This window comes from Camelus dromedarius, chromosome 2 (genome assembly GCF_036321535.1).
Source record: "Camelus dromedarius isolate mCamDro1 chromosome 2, mCamDro1.pat, whole genome shotgun sequence".
In the NCBI taxonomy this organism is placed as follows: Eukaryota; Metazoa; Chordata; class Mammalia; order Artiodactyla; family Camelidae; genus Camelus; species Camelus dromedarius.
In genome coordinates, this window is record NC_087437.1 from 19,418,753 (window position 1) to 19,434,957 (window position 16,205).

General features: G+C 45.3%; 1 protein-coding gene across 1 annotated transcript in view; it reads right to left on the minus strand.

Annotated features, from left to right (window-relative positions):
- Positions 1-3,665: 3,665 nt before the first annotated feature.
- The window catches only part of NMNAT3 (nicotinamide nucleotide adenylyltransferase 3), a 104,002-nt gene continuing 91,462 nt past the window's right edge, over positions 3,666-16,205 (minus strand). Inside the window, exons 4-5 of the mRNA XM_010976785.3 lie at positions 11,996-12,078; positions 3,666-6,027 (exon numbers count right to left, since the gene is read on the minus strand). Of these exons, the coding sequence (XP_010975087.2) occupies positions 5,669-6,027; positions 11,996-12,078 (442 nt within the window). The 3' untranslated portion in view covers positions 3,666-5,668. The remainder of the gene's footprint in view (positions 6,028-11,995; positions 12,079-16,205) is intronic.

Here is a 16,205-nt window from a genome sequence, read left to right on the forward strand (position 1 = left end):
AAACCGTCTAGGCAAGCTGGTACACCCGGATTCTGTGCCCCAGGCAGACAAAACAGCCTTATCAGTTAGCAATGTAGGCAATATTCCAAAAGCCAACTTCTCAGATGCCAGCCAAAGGCCAGCCTTCTATTGAGCAGCACTGAGCTGCTGTGTTGACCCTCCCGTGCACGTGTCTAGTCCAATCTTTGGGTTATTTTAAACTGGGTTTTTATTCTTTCTGTCTTTTATTTTAATTTAATTTAAAAAATTTTAAATTGAAGTATAGTTGATTTATAATGTGTTAATTTCTGGTGTACAGCATAGTGATTCAGTTATATATATATATATATATATATATATATATATATATATATATATATATATATCTTCCTTTCCATATTCTTTTTCATTATAGGCTATTACAAGTTATTGAATATAGTTCCCTGTGCTTTACAGTAGGTCTTTGTTGTTTATCTATTTTATATATAGTAGTGTGTATCTGCAAATCCCACACTCCCATTTTATCCCTCCCAACTCCCCTTTCCTGGTAACCGTAAGTTTTTCTTTTGCTTTCACTTAGTGTGATAATATCTAGGTCCATCCATGTTGCAGCAAATGGCGTTATTTCATTCTTTCCTATGGCTGAGTAGTATTCCACTGTATAAATATACCACATCTTCTTTACCCAGTCATCTGCTGATGGACATTTAGTTTGCTCCCATGTCTTGGCTACTGTAAATAGTGCTGCTATGAACATTGGGTGTATGTGTCTTTTCAAGTTAGTTTTCTCCAGACATGTGCCCAGGAGTGGGATTGCTGGATTACAGGGTAAGTCTATTTTTAGTTTTTTAAGGAATCTCCATACTGTTTTCCATAATGGCTGTAGCATATTCTTCTCATTTTAATTGTTAGAGTTCTTTACATCTTCTGGACACAAGTCGTTTATTAGAAATACATTTTGCAAATGTGTTCTTCAAGTCTGTGTCTTCCATTTTCTTAATGGCATCCCTTGGAAGAAGCTTGGGCAAGGGAGGGATATGCCCAGATTTGTGCACACGACTGCTCTGACTTTGACTTGGAGAATGGATTTCAGGGGCCAGCAGTGACTTGGGGAGGCCATCACAGTGGTCCAGATAAGAGACGATCGTAGTCTGGATTGGGAGGTGACAGGAGGGATGGAGAAAAGAGGCTGCATAGGAGGCATGTATAGAAAGTAAGACTGCCAAGGCATGGAAACACTCATTATGCGTTTCCTACAGGAGAAAGACTTGTCCACAAGACATAATTATTATTAGTAATAGTGACACTCCCATGACTTGGTGGGATTTTAGTGTTCTGATAATTTGGAAAAGGTGGGGCCAGATGAACTTTAGGGTCTCTTCTAGTGTCATGTACAAACCTTTTGGGGATTATTTGAACAATTCTAAAATATTCTGAGGTGTGTGCCTAGGTGCATTATTATAGATTCATAGTCACACACACGTATCTAAAATCCTGAGTTTTGGTCCAAGAAAATAACTTCATGACTGAAAGGGAACGCCATGGATGCAAGAAGACCCTTGCAAAAAGCAAAGGCACTGTTAGCATAGAAAGCGGGCGGGTGGGGAGAAGAAACTCATATTCATGTATTAACCCAATTACCACAGGTACCTTGCAAATCTGGACTGCTGTTTAAAATGGGATTTCACATCATTCTGTCCCAAGTGACACAGACAGTATTATAAATGAAAAATCCTCTCCTCAGGCTGGGATACAGAGCTCTGCTCATTTGGACAGCATGTGCTATTATAGGAAAACCTTTATTTAACGTTGGAAATTCTATTTACCCAGGAGCCCAAACCACTGTTTTATCTGTTCTTGCAAAATAAACAAAACACCCTGGCAAACGAGATGCAGAGGAGGCCCTGCGGAATGGAGAAGAATATGAAATCAGGTGTGCAGGTCAATGTCAATGCAATAAATCAGGAGCACAGCAGTGATACACATTTTCTCTTCTGATACTAAAAAAGGGAGGTGGCATGAATCAATGAGACAGAGTGAGAGTACAGAAATTTACATATAGTGTATGTGTATGTGTGTATATATATAGTAGGTTTTGTTGGATTGTTTTATTTCAGGGGCAATGTATGTAAAGGCTAAGAAATAAATGTTTTGCCTGGTGGGAGCCCCAAGATACAGACATGAATCAGAGAGATGAAGGCATCTCCTCTAGGCCAGCTGGGCCGGTGCCCTGAGCCTACAGAAAGGCAGGACAGGGAGACAGATGGTGGCAAGCAAAGATGCCTGGTGTCAGGTGCACAGCGTCATAAGCAACCCCTTCTTCAGGAGGTAATGATGAATCTAGCTCATCATGTTGTTCATTTTGCCCTCTCCTGCCACAGGGCCTTTGTACGTACTGTTCATTCTGCCCAAAAGTCAGTTGGCCTCCCCTCATCCCCAAGTCTTGTGAACTCATCTTTCGGGTCTCAAATCTATCCTCTCTTCCCCCATCTGCATTCTATCATCAGGGTGAATCCCTGATATGTTATAGGACCTAAACTTTGTACAATCTTGAAGGCCCCTTTCCAGAAAAAGAATAAAAATTATGAGTGTGAAATGAAAGATCTACATAATTAAGGTCCCTCCAGTGTGTTGGAAAGGGCCTGGCCAGCGAGGTGCTGGAGCTTAAGCCTCCTTACTTCACAGCGAACTGGCTGCTTCTGGCTGTCAGAGTGTGTGGTGTACTTGCCCTCGGAGCCCTCGTCCCAGTTAGAAATCCTGCTTAGTTGTGTGAATATTATTCCATTCCTATCTGGCCTGGAAGCTTCTGGAGGGGAGAGACTGTGTCCATCCTGCTCACCATCGCTCTCCAACTGTTTAGTGCCTGGCACAGGAGAGGTCCTCAAGAAATAGGATTTGAATAAATGAATCCTGAACTTTGAATCATAATTAGAATCATAGAACTGCTAGCTCCCATTCACTGGGGGTCTCCGCTGGCCAGGCCCTGAACATCAGCACTGAGGGTGCGGGCTACGTTGGAAGCTTCAGCCTGTAAAACATGGAAGAGAAAACCAGTATGGGTACTGGGAGGCAAAGGGAGATTGAAACTGAGGGGAGAGCACCTCTGAGTTAAGGACGTGGCTTCTAATTCTACTGTCAACAGCACTGTGTCCCTCAGAATAACTTCGTGAGTGGTTGGTATCTCCCCACCCCTAGACTAGACCTTCATAAGATTCTATGCTTCTGTTTCCTAATTTTCCCTCTTGGGAAACTGAGACCCCTCCTCATATACATACCTACTACCCTCCACCTCCCAGCCATGCTCTTAACCCAATGGGTCTTGGACCAAGGTGATTATTTTGTGCCCAGGGGACATCTGGCAATGCCTGGGGGCATTCTGTTGTTATAACTGGCGTGTACTATTACCATCTAACAAATCAAGGCCAGGGATACTGCTAAGCACCCTGCAATGCACAGGACAGCCCCTCACAGCAAAGAACTATCTGGCACGGAAGTCAGTAGTGCCCAAGGGGAGAAGCCTTGCCTCAAACCCACAGCCTCCCTCTCTTACTTTTTCTGGGCACTACAGCTATTTGCTGTTTTTTGTTTTTTTTCCTCCTTTGCCTTCTATACCCTGCACAGAACAGGTGGGCAGTGTTGCTCAGACAGTAAGGAGGAAGCTATTCACCAAAGTAAATGCGATGCAATTTCACTCATACAAACAGTTTATTCAAAACAAAACTAATATTTATCATAACAGGGACTATTCTAGGCAAGTGCATTGAATGGTGGGGGAAGCTTATTCAAATGCAGATTCTTAGTCAGTAGGTCTGGGGTGGGGCCTGAGAGCCTGCATTTCTAACCAGCTCCCACAGCAGACAAACACTGGGCCCACTTGGAGTAGCAAATTTCTTGGCACTTAGGATACAGCAGCCAAAAAAAAAAAAAAAAAAAGCCCCCCTCCCCCCGCAAATAACCCTCCAGAACACAGACCCTTCCCTTGGGGAGCTTCCAGTTTGGTCAGAAGTGTATTGGACCCAAAGAAGGGTGGAGAGGCTGAAGTCAGAGGCACTCAGAGTCTTAGAAAAATGGAAGAGAATTTAGAGGCTGTCTAATTAAACATCCCCATTTTAGAGACTGGGAAACTAAGGCTCATGGTGGGGAAGCGAGGCAGTCAACTTGCTGTGGCAGCTCCTGGACAAGGCCGTTTGATCCCTATTCCCCTGAATCATCAGGGTCCTTAAGGAGCTCTTAAGGGCAGAGCTCATCAGGGTGGGGAATGGCCAGCAGCTTCAGAGGTTGCAGGGGCGGAAGTCTGGGGACCCTCACTGGAGGGTCCCACTACTCTCGATGCAGGAAATCCTGATGATTTCCTGCTTCACTCATGTGCATCATGACACACCTGCCAACACTGGGATATATTTCGGAAGATACAAGATTCTTCCCACTGACCCTTTGTGTTTCTGCACGATTACATTTGTAGCAAGGATGAACCAGCGTAAAATCCTGGAGAAGTCAATTCTGAACGCGTTCAGTCGTTTGGTCAGGAAGTAGAAAGAGTAAACTCAAACTGAATTCGGCCAATCAAAACCACCTCTTCCTAACTGGGGGTGGAAGGACAAATCCTGAACACACACAAGGCTCCTGTCTGTACCTTTCAGGGCTCACCTGAACACAGCCATCGACCCAGAGCTCAGAGAACCGTCTGCTTGGTGTTGAAAGCAGTGTCTTCCCTCCACTGCTCATCCCCGGGAACAGAAACTTTCAAATTCATGCCAGTTCGATTGGAACACTAGCAAATTTCATGGAATAGCCAAAAAGAAGAGCAGAGCAACAGCTGGCACATCAGGCATGAATAATATAACAAAGAAAGAAAAAAGAGAAACTTTTCATTAGCACTTTTTGATGTCAATTTATTATTTATCCCTTTGCCAATATTCAAACAGGCAGGCAGTCATAAAACATTCAAGAAGATCCTCTAAAATAGTCAAGGCCTCTGTTTTACCTCAGTTCCTTTTTAGAAACCTGGAAATCGGGAGTGCTAGCATTCATAGATTAGCTGTATTAGAAAAAAATATATATACTGTATCAAAAATATTGTTTGAGTATCACTACTTAGAAAGACTTTAGTTTAAATTCTATCGATGGCCAGTAGGCAGGCAGACAATGGTTCGTAAGGAAGATTCAATGTAAATCAGCAAAGTGCAGCTTCCAAATTCTTGACACCCTGACAGAGTGTTATTTTGTTGAAGCAAAGCATTGACAAAGCCTGCCGTTTGGTAATTAGCATCCTGTCAAGCCTCTCCAATCAAGACCGGCAAGCTGCACCTGGTCCTGGTTAGAAAAACACATTGTGGGCAATTCCGATCTGACCCTCAGCGGTCCCTGTCACGTGCAGAACCTTCAGTGCGCAGCCATAACTACCATTTACAAAATAAGATCTCTTTAACCAGAGGTTCTGAGAGCTCTTGCCTAACCCCAGTGACCTGCAACACCATTTTAACTTCTATGATAAATGTCCCTCCTTGTGAGGTAGACATTTGGTCCTCCCAAAAGAAGGTATCTCTTCCTGGCACAGAAGACTCCTCAGAAACAAAACTGCTGTTGAAACAGACCAAATGAAAGATGGAAAAATGAACGAAAACCAAGACCTTAGCCGGCCTGTCCTCAGGAGGCGTTCGGTTGGGGAGGAGCGGCTGGTCCAGCCCATCTAACCTTCATTCCTCTCCGTGCTGGTGTCCCTGGTGTAGAGGCCGTGCTCCTTGATGTAGGAGATGACGGCATCCGGGAGCAGGTACTTCACGCTCTGCCCTTGGGCCAGGGCCCGCCTGATGTACGTGGCGCTGATCTCGTTCTGCACAGGCTCCCTGGCCAGGTGGATGTTGTCCCGGTACTTCTGCAGGATGGGCGAGCCCAAGATGTACCCCTTTGGGTCATGCCCTACCCGGTCCACGCACACCAAGCCGAACTTCTCCACTATCTCCTGGATGTGTGCATCTTTCCAGAGGTTGGGGGTCTGGAAGGTCTTCAGCACATCTGCCCCGCACAGGAGCTTCAGCTCAGGCACAGCTGGAAAAACAAGGGTGGATCCCAAGAAAATTACAGAGGGCTCAGGGCCTGGAAAGATAACATCATATTCTGTTTGAAAAATTCACAAACTGCTTTTCTTGGGATGTATTGGGAACTCAATGTCTCCGTGTTCATGACTTCAAAAGAAAAAGCATATAAATGAATCTGAAGCTACTTTAGGGACATACAGGTAGAAGTAATACTTTAATCAATACATCTCAATACATCGTTTGTTTAATATTGGCAAAGTGGCAAGTAATACAAAATGGATTTTTTTTTTTCAGGGTTATACCACAAGTCTGTCTGTGGTTGCTGGACCCCACGGCAGAGTGGCCCAAAGGGGGCTGTGCTGTACCCAAAACCCTGTCTTCTGATAGAAGATAAGGTTTTTAAATCCCTGAGACTAATAAGCTCCAACCCACACTGCCTTTCTCAAAATCTATTTCAGCCCTGACACGTGGTACTTTCATAAGGAAAATCTCATCATAAAGGTTAATTATAAAGGATCTTTGGGTAGCTAAAAGGTCTCTGAGAGCCCAGCTGGCGACCTTTTCATCTGTTTTCAATAAAACAAAGCTCTAGAACAACTGATCAATGTGGATAAGCCTCTGGCTTTGTTCTAACAGAGGATGATGAGCGTGATGTTAAAAGAGCTTTTATTGGTTGCTTACTCTGCGCACTATTGCTAAGTGCTCTCTGTGTGTAATCTCATTGGAGGTAGGTGTTACTGGTGTGCCCATTTTGCGGAGGGGGAGACCAAGGCATAGAGAAGGCAAGTGGCTTGCCTGAGGTCACTCATTTAGGCAAAGTCAGGATTCAAATCCAGGCAGCCAGCCTCCAGCTGGGGCATTTGAAATTTCTGGGCTCTGCCGCCACCCACTGGCAGGAATTGGACATGCGCCACCCCTGCCTGGATTTCCCCAGTCCGATCCTGTTCTTGTCCCCTTTGAATGGGCTGCTCCGAAAAGGAAAAACCGAGTCCTCGCTAGAAGTAAGCAAGCAGGCTCTCTGGTCCTTCTGGAAGCCAGTGCTAGCTTCAGGGAATGGCAAAGGCTGGGCTCCCAGAGCACTGGCATCTCTCAGGCACTGTGAAACCTCAGCTGGGAGGGGCTTCAGGGATACCAGCCGCAGAGGGAAACCTACTGCGGAACCTTCCAAGGAATCTGGACCAGAGAGATGAGTTTACAAAGGAGCATCAGGCCAGTGGTGGACTGGGAAGTGAGAAGTTGTGGGTGTCACGGGGAGGTCGGAGTTCCAGCCTCCATCGGGCACAGGAGGAGGGCTGGAGCTGAGATCCTTCCTCCTCTGGGCCTCAGTCTCCCCATCCGTAAAATGGTGGCACTGGACCTGTTTGCTCATTTTAAAGCAACAGATGTAATTACAGAAACACACTTCAAACTCTTGAGCAGCATAATCTTGGTATAATAAAATGATATTCAAACATTTATTCACGAATTCTCCACGGTGAAGAACTAAAACTCGAGAGCCAGACTCCTTGGATTCAAATCCTGGCTCTACCAGCAGACAGCTGGGTAACCTCAAGTTTAAAATGAAGATATTCACAGTACGTATCTCATAGGATTATTTTCGAATTGAATGAGCTTATAAATGTAAAGTACTTAGAACAGTGCTTGGAACAAAGTTAGTGTGCTATGTGTTAACTGCCATCCACCCACCTATTTACCTTCTTATCCAGCAATCCATTCAACACTCAGCGGAGTGTCTCCTCAGTGCCCAGCCTTTTAATATCAGTAAAACTGCATTTAAAAATTATTCAGTAACTTAGACTTTTCACTGATTTGGGCTGGTCCCATGCTTCCCACATGTATGGGGATTTGAGTTGTTCTGCATCTGCGAGGTTTTACTTTAATTTCTTATTTATTTGACTATTGTAATATAGCAAGAGACCAGCATTAGACCTTTCAAACAACTGAGTAGTTCTGTGGTCTTTCTATGGGGGAGGTTAAGTGCTGTGCACTGAATTCCAGGGTCTCCTGGAGCCTGGGGCACACCCCTCTGTTCCCACAGGTCAAAGGTTCCTCTTCTCCTGGTGGATTTTTGTGGGGATGACTTCCACAAGTTTGCTTCAATATTAGATACTGTTTGATTGATTACAAATGATTCACTCTGAGCCCTTTCTCGGAAGGGATAAGTACCCACCCCTGCCCCCTTCCCCCAAGTCAAAGGCATGTCTGTGGGGCTGGATCGATGCAGCACGTGTCTCAGACCCCAACTCTGTGCAGTCCCGTCATCAGGCCCTCCAGAGGCACCTACATTTCCCTTTCAAATCCATCCACATCACTGCTATAAAATCTGCAAACTGAGTGACTCTGACTGTCCAAGTCCAAAGACTGTAACTCTGAGGTTTTGAATAAAGGCTGCCAATTGCATTTGTCCTAATGGTGATACAGTGACATAAATAGATGTCCGTGGGTGTTTTAGGACAGTGTGCTCTGTCTTTGAATAGCTGCAGGCTTTAGAAAGCAGATGAAGCAGAGATTAACATAGAAAGTGGGAGAAGGGCCACCAGGACCTTTCCCTTTGAATGTCCAGCTGTCCCAACTCTTTGCCATCAAAGAGCACCAACCCTGAGGTCAGTCAGCCCTAGGTTCAAATTTCAGATCTGCAAGGGCCCTGGGATAGTTACGGCTGATGGACCTGTTAGGTGGGGATGATAAAGCCTCCTTTGGAAGTTATGGGAGCTGAGTGATGGAGAGAATGCAATGGAAATTTCCCGCTTAGAGCAGGAGATGAACACAGGCACGGAGAGAGGTGTGTGGAGTGTGGGACTTCTGGGTCCACACAGGACACCCGAGATGAAGCCAGGCATTGACAAATCTGAAGGGCGGCACCCAAATTAACCACACAAGGCCACCTGGAAACTGGTGGAGTGTCTGCTCTGGTTGTATGAAAGGAGAATCTTCTGAAGGTTGCTCGGCCTCATCAGCCAAGGCAGGGACCACCTTCACAGGAGACAGAGTCGGGGTGTGAAAGGACTGAGCCATCATCCATCCCACAGTGTGATGCTCTGGGTGAGTCCAAGGAGGACTGCAGATCACAGGAGTGATGGGCAAAGCCGGGCTCTGGCAGCCCAAAATGCTGAGCTCAGCTGCTGGTTTGCAGTCCCAGAGTAGGATAGCAGGCAGCAAAACACACAGCACACAAAATGGCCCTTAGGAACATGTCACTAGGAACATACAAGCAACCTCGTCAAATGCCAAACTTACGGTGAGAAAAACTCCACCTTCCTATTCTTAGTTGCTCTAGTTTTTTTCTTTTTCTGACTACAAAAAAAATCTGTGTCAATTATGGAATGTATGGAAAATATTTACGTATTTAAAGTGGAAAATAACAACAGTTCTGCTTTCTACAAAAAACTCAATATTTTAGTGTATTTCTTTAGTCTTTTCTATTTAGACATGCAAATAGATATGAAAGTATATTTACACATTTTTTATGTACTTGAGATTATACAGTAATTGTATACTGATTGTTTTCCACTTACCTCCTAAGTGTTTCTCCCTATCATGAAAACCTTCTTCGGTAGATTCTTCATTGGATATATACAATATAACTTACTTACACATTTCCTTATATTTAAACACTGAGGATGCTTTTATCTGCCATTATAAAATTGGCTGTGATCAATATCTTTCTGCATAAATCTTTGTCCCAATTTCTAATTACCTCCTCAGCCAGATTCCTAGAAGGGGAATTTCTCAAGCAAAGGGCGCAGACATTTTTCAAACCCCTGATGTATTTTGGTAAATTAAAAAGCCCACTTTCTAAAACTTCCGTTTTTAACAGTTACTTCGGATGAGGGCAAGACGAGTGGGATTTAGGGTCTGAACGGAGAGAAAGGGGGTAAGGAATAAACCCCTAACATCACAGGGCCAAGCAGAGCAGGCTAGTAGCCCCTGGAAAAAGAAATCTAAAAAGAATGTGGGGTGAGCTTTGGCGGAGGGAGGGGCTGGTTTCACAGGGAAGGTGGGTTCCAAACTGGGCCTCACAGGACAGACAGGTTTTCAATAGAGGAGCCAAGAAGGGAAGGGGGATGAGGGGTAGGCCAGGACAAAAGGCAGGGATTCTGGAAGCATCTGCAGAGAGGTGAGGTGTAAGAAGCTGGGAGCAACAGAGCGGCATTCCTCCCACTTCGCTGGCTGCCAGCTCCTTTCCGCTCCACTCCCTCTGGAGGCTCCAGCATTCCCCCACTGGCACGGAATGCCCAGCCCCTGTGTGCCTCACTCAGCTGCTCCTCTGCCCCAAACATCCCAACCCCAGATGAGTCTGCACCGCGATGCAGGGTCTCCTCCTCCAGACGGCCTCCCTGATCCATGCCTGGACTCACCACCATTCACAGTCTGTCCCCGGCTCAGGGCAGGGCTGGGGCAGGCCATCTCTGTTCTCAGCCAGCATCTCTAGAACACTCTTAGGTGTGATGTGGAGCCAGAGGTGATTCAGACAGAAGGCAAGGACTGAGCATGAACACTGTGCTGTGCTCATGACCTGGGGACAGGCAGGGAGGAGCCCACGCAGACAACCGAGGGGCGGACAGGGAGACCAGAGGCGTGTAATGAAGACTGCATGCACTGATTATATAGGACACTCTGTAACTCCTCCTTCCTTAGGTTCCTCCTCCAGTATCACTCCCCAGACTGGCGATAGAGCAAATCCCAGGACTGCCTATTAAACATCCAGACTCCCAGGCCCCGTTCCCTGCTCAGGAGGTCTGGGGCGTGGCCTGGGAATTAGTGTTTTTAACCAGCCTTGCAAGTGATTCTGCTGTGAGCGATCCTTTGACCAGCATTCAGTATATCCTTTAGGGCCTGGTGGGATATTCAAGTCCTTTTTATTTTTTATTTTGTTTTAAAATAATAATAATAATAATAATAATAATAATAATAATAATAATAATAATAATAATAATAGTAATAATAATTTAATGGAGGTACAGGAGATTGAATGCAGGACCTCATGCATGCTAAGCATGCACTCTACCACCAAGCTATACCTTCCCCTCTTTTCAAACCCTTTTAGAAAAGCATTTCCCAGTCTGTGTTCTGGGGAGCACCAGTTCTGAGAAATACTAACAATGCATTAAAAAGAGTCCTGTGGTTAAAAAGTGGTAAGAATGCCTGAGACCTATTCCCCTTTCTTACAGAGTCACAGTACACATGAACACAGTAAAGGCTCTGAAAAGTTTTGCAGTAAAGACGCCACTTTAAGTTTGTTTAATTGTGAAATTCCAGAGCCCTTCTGATCTGGAAATAGTGTCCCACTAACCAAAGTTGGGAGAGCTGCTTTAGGAAACCCTGCAGATGAGCCGGCCAGAATTTCAGCCCAGTGGGACCAGTGATTCCTTGCCCGCACGCATCCTGCCTCCCATCGCTGGTGCTCCTGTGTATCTGCACGAGGGGCTGTGCATCTGACCCTGGGTACCAGAGCTGGCGTGCAGAAGGGAGGCACCCGCAAATCACAGCTGACACGGTTCTGTCAAACACCGGCAGCTGACAACAGGGTAGAAACTCAGGACTACAAATTAGAAGGATAATCCAAATTGACTTTAAATCCCTTAAAAATAAGTTTCCTTTTCTGAGTAAAACATTGAGTAACACTGCTCTGAAGTATTAGCCTCTCGATTTAAGGGTTATAATGGCACTTTTTGTATTCGAAAAAGCTGAGGTTTTCCAAAGCAGCCCAGCAGAACCCCGCATTTTATCCCTGACTGTAATCCAGGTCATAAGCACAAATCACAAGGGGAGGTAAACTCCCTTGGGGGCAGAAAATCCCAAATTAATGTAACAATTTACAAGGGATGGTGGCAGATTGCTTATTTTGAACTTCTAACACGAGAAGCCAAGCAGGTCTCAAAAACTTTTATCTGTGTCCAGGGGGCTGTGACTCCCATCTGTTCTCGCCGGGAACCATGACATCTCACCCTCCCACGGATGAGGGGGTCAGCACCCACCTGCGGGGGCCGGGGAGGCGGCCCTGCCTTGGTCTGCGCCTTCTGTCTTGGGCAGAGATCTGAGCAGTTCGCTGCGATGATGCCTGTGTTGTAAGCAGAGGGGCTCAGGGTGTGTCCGTGCCACCTACAGTCCCCCAAAGCCACCCAGGGCGGGTCTCTGATTTTAAGCCTCAACCTGCTTTTGTCCATTTTAGGCAGCTCATTCCACAAATATTTGTTGAGTGCCTACTGTGGGCCAGGCCCTATGCCCAGGGCTGGGACCTAAAGCAGACAGGGCTGGGAGCTCACAGAGGGCCCTATCTGACAGCTCACTGCCTTCCCTGAGCCCTGCGGAGGGAAGGAAATGGGCATATTTCTACTCTTTCAGTATTTCCTTTCAGTATCTCACTTAAAAAAAAAAAAAGCTGAATAGGGATTAAGGACCTGGGCTACTAGAATCAGATGGACCTGAGCTCATTTGTAAAGCTGGGATAATACACCTACTTTTTAGACTTTTGTGATAGTAAATGAGCTACCACACAGGAAGCACTGGCACAGTGCATGGCCTACAGTTGCTGCTCCAAAAGGATGCTCGCTCTTATTGGAAGCTAGTACTTCAGAACTTGACAGGGTGATGGCTCAGAGCCTGGCTTGGGGCCAGGCTGTCTGGGTTGAATCCCAGCTCCCCCACCAGCCAAATGTGGGACACTGGGTGGGTGGTTTCCGGTCCCAGCACCTGCAAAGTGAGGAATGATGACAGTGCCTGCCTCCAATGGGTGGTTATGAAGATGAAAGGAGTTACACATGCAACGTGCACGAAACGACGTGCAGCACAGAGCAAATCTCATTACGTGTTAGCAGTTCAAATATGATCTGACTTACACCAATTTGGCAGGCCTGGCTCTTTCAGTAATCTGTCTTCTGCAAATCAAGAGGTACCCGTGCCTTCTTTTTTTTTAATCAAGCACAGATAATCATTACGTCTTGTATCAATTTGATCTTCAATCTTCCACCAGCTGTAACATGCATTTACTGGAGCTGTGTTTGGGAGGGAGTAGTGCCTGGTATGAACAGCAGGTGCTTTGTAGCCAGAGTGGCCAGGTTCAAGTTTAGGCTCCCCTGCTTGTATGACTCTGGGTGAATCACTAACACTCTCAGAGCCTCCTTGACCTCTGTTAATTGGTCAGGAAAGTTAATGCCCGCCTTGCCTACACTGGGATCACAAGACCATGGAGGAGAAGTGCTTCTTCCTGGCTGGGCAAGTGGCTGATGCTGACTGTCACTGGGAGAAGGTGCAGTGGAAAGGTCATGTTCTAGAATGAAATGGCCTGGAATTCTGGTTCCAACTAGCAGTTGTGGAATCTTGGTGTTCCACGGGCAATCTGCCTCCAGTTTCCTTATCTGTAGAATGGGGGATGATACAGGACCACTCCAGAGAGCTGTTGTGAGGGTGAATTAAAGAGCTTAGCTTGTAAACTGACTATAATTCAGTAAAAATATATATATTAAAAAAACAAATCTATGTATGTTCATGTATGACTGAAGCATTCTGCTGTATACAAGAAATTGACACAACTCGTAAACTGGCTATACTTCAATAAAAAAATATATATTAAAGAGCTTAGCACATCCCCCGCACAGAGTGTGCCAAATCAACACTAGCTGTTATTAGCATCATTACTCTCAGTCTATCTTCCCTACCAGACGGTGAACAGGGAGCTCGTTTAATTCATCCTTATATTCTTGGTCCTGAGAAAACTGCTTACCTAAAGTCAGCGGAATTCAGGAATGGTAGAAGGGGTGGATAAATAAATATATTTCATTCTGGTCCAAAATCCTTCCTGATGCTGTCAGAGACTCAGCTGAGTCTTCTTAGGGCCTCGCTGGATTCGTCTGTGTTTCCGTTATTGTCCTATTGCTTTGGTTTTGGTAAATGTCATCTCTGAGGATTCAGTCCCGGGTTAGTCTGGAATCTCGCATTGGACTGAAGTAGGTCTGAGTCTCACCTCCACTTTCTAACTGTAGGACTTTGAGTATGTTGCTGACCCCTTTAGAGCCTCCATTCCCTCATCTGTGTAATGCAGTCAAACCCACCAATTGCTCAGAGTTGCTGAGCTGACCAGATTTTATACACCTGACACACATAGTAGGTGATCAATAAAAGGTGGTACTATCATTTAATTTTATTTACCTTGAAGCCCCTAGTTCAAGTCGACCCTACTTTGTTTATTAGCTGGAGCTCTGAACGCTGGTGTACAAATGATTACTTTCTGTGCCAAATACATCTTCCTCCCAGACTTCCACTCTGCCTTTGTGGGGCAGTAGTCACTGCTTCCTCTCGTTGCCTGCCTGAGTGGTACCCTGGGCCTGATGACTGACCCTGGAAGCATGTTCTCTGTGTCCTCAGCAGCCCCTGTGCTCCAGGGATGCTCAATCAGAGAGTCATTGTGGCAGGAGCAATGTCAGCCACACTGTGTTCCCACCAGTAAGATGACTGGTTTTGAAGATGGCCCTAAGAGTGGCTTCAGAGTCCAACAGCCTGGGGTTCCACCATGAGCTTATTTGTTGTGTGACTGTGATTAACTCTCTGAGCCTCAGTTTCCTCATCTGTAAAATGGGAACATGATCATGTTTGCAAAGGGGTACATGAGATGCTGCTGCTGATTTGACCACATCAAATGGCATCGTGACAAAGGATCTCCCCCCAAACATGGGGAAAAGGAGAGCGAAAGAAGTTCCTAAATGCCCGAAAAGCACGAAAGCTGGCTCATATTAAAAAAAAAAATAGAGTAAAAAGAAGCAATCTGACAAAGAGAAGAATATTCAATAAACCCTAGAGTGAATTTAGTTCATAGTGACATACATCACTGTCACCATGATGTGGAGCCACTGCTGACTCCACCAAGAAGACACTAAATGGAGCAAAGGGTGCGGTGGGTTTCTGCTGTGCTGCTAGAATCACCCAACTTTACAGTTTCAACTGGCTTTTCAACCTTAAAAAAATGCTTTTGGTAATTTTAGGAAAACATAAGTAATGAAGCCCACTACAAATATTGAAAAAAAAATCATAATCAGCTATCTGCTAAAATGGTGTCGACTGTATCACTGGATTCACAACCTTAGCTGCACAAAATAAATTATTTGGAGATCTTTAAAAAAATAGTCACATCTAGACCCTGCCCCAGGAAAACCATAATCCTGGGGTAGGGAAGGTGGAGCATTTGCAAAATTTCCCAGGACTGAGACCACTGGTATTAATCATAAGCACGGTTCACACACTTGGTGACTGAGGCTGGGGGGCTCAACCCTGGCCACGCATTAGAATCACCAGGGAGCTCTTAAAAATCCTAATGCTCCATGCTGGACCAAGGACATCCCAGCCTCTGGGGTAAGACTCAGGCTTCAGTGCTTCTGAAAGCTGCCTAGTTGATTCAATGCACAGCCAGGGCTGAAAAGCACCAGGCTAAGGGATACAGTAAAAGAAGAAAAAGAATGTGTCCAGGAAAATCTTAGGCCTGCATTTTGCAACAGAATATTGATTATGTGGTACTGTGGTCAAATCCTGTTTATCCGTGAATGGCTTATCTGTTCTGAGGATAAATTACGGGCCAGGGTTAGTGATGCAGGGAAGGTAGCTAACGTGATTAAGCACCTACTATAAACCAGGTTTTTCCTACATCATCTCACTTAATTCACACAGTATGCCAGTGAAGTAGGCGGTGTCATCCCCATCTTATTAGGTGAGGAACTGAGACTCAAAGAGGCTAACTCACTCACATCAAGTCACTTCGCTAGTAAATTTGGCTCCAAGATCTGGGCCCCAGGCCACACTACCTCCACGGGGCAGAGAAGGAGAGTGTTGGTTTGTTTCTAACTATGTGTTAAAGCTAAATGATTTGCTGGGTTACCTGTTTTGTTTCCACTCCTATCAGCCTAGATAAATGGGAGCTGACTATACAGATTGCTTATTCTGAAAGGACAATTTGGGTGTAAATTTATCCCTTATGTTAAAAAAAAAGAGCAAACACCCTAACAATTATTTCATATTTGCTCCCCTTTAATTTGGCAACAGGTTTTGAAGTTGCACTGTAAGTGCTGAATGCTTCTAGCTGTTTCTTCCCTTGCAAAGGGTAAGGAATAAGAACCAGGATATGGAAACTAAATGTTTGCCTTTTCTAAACAGGTAAATATTTTTCTCCCACGTGACTGTGAAGATAAATAAAAAATGAAA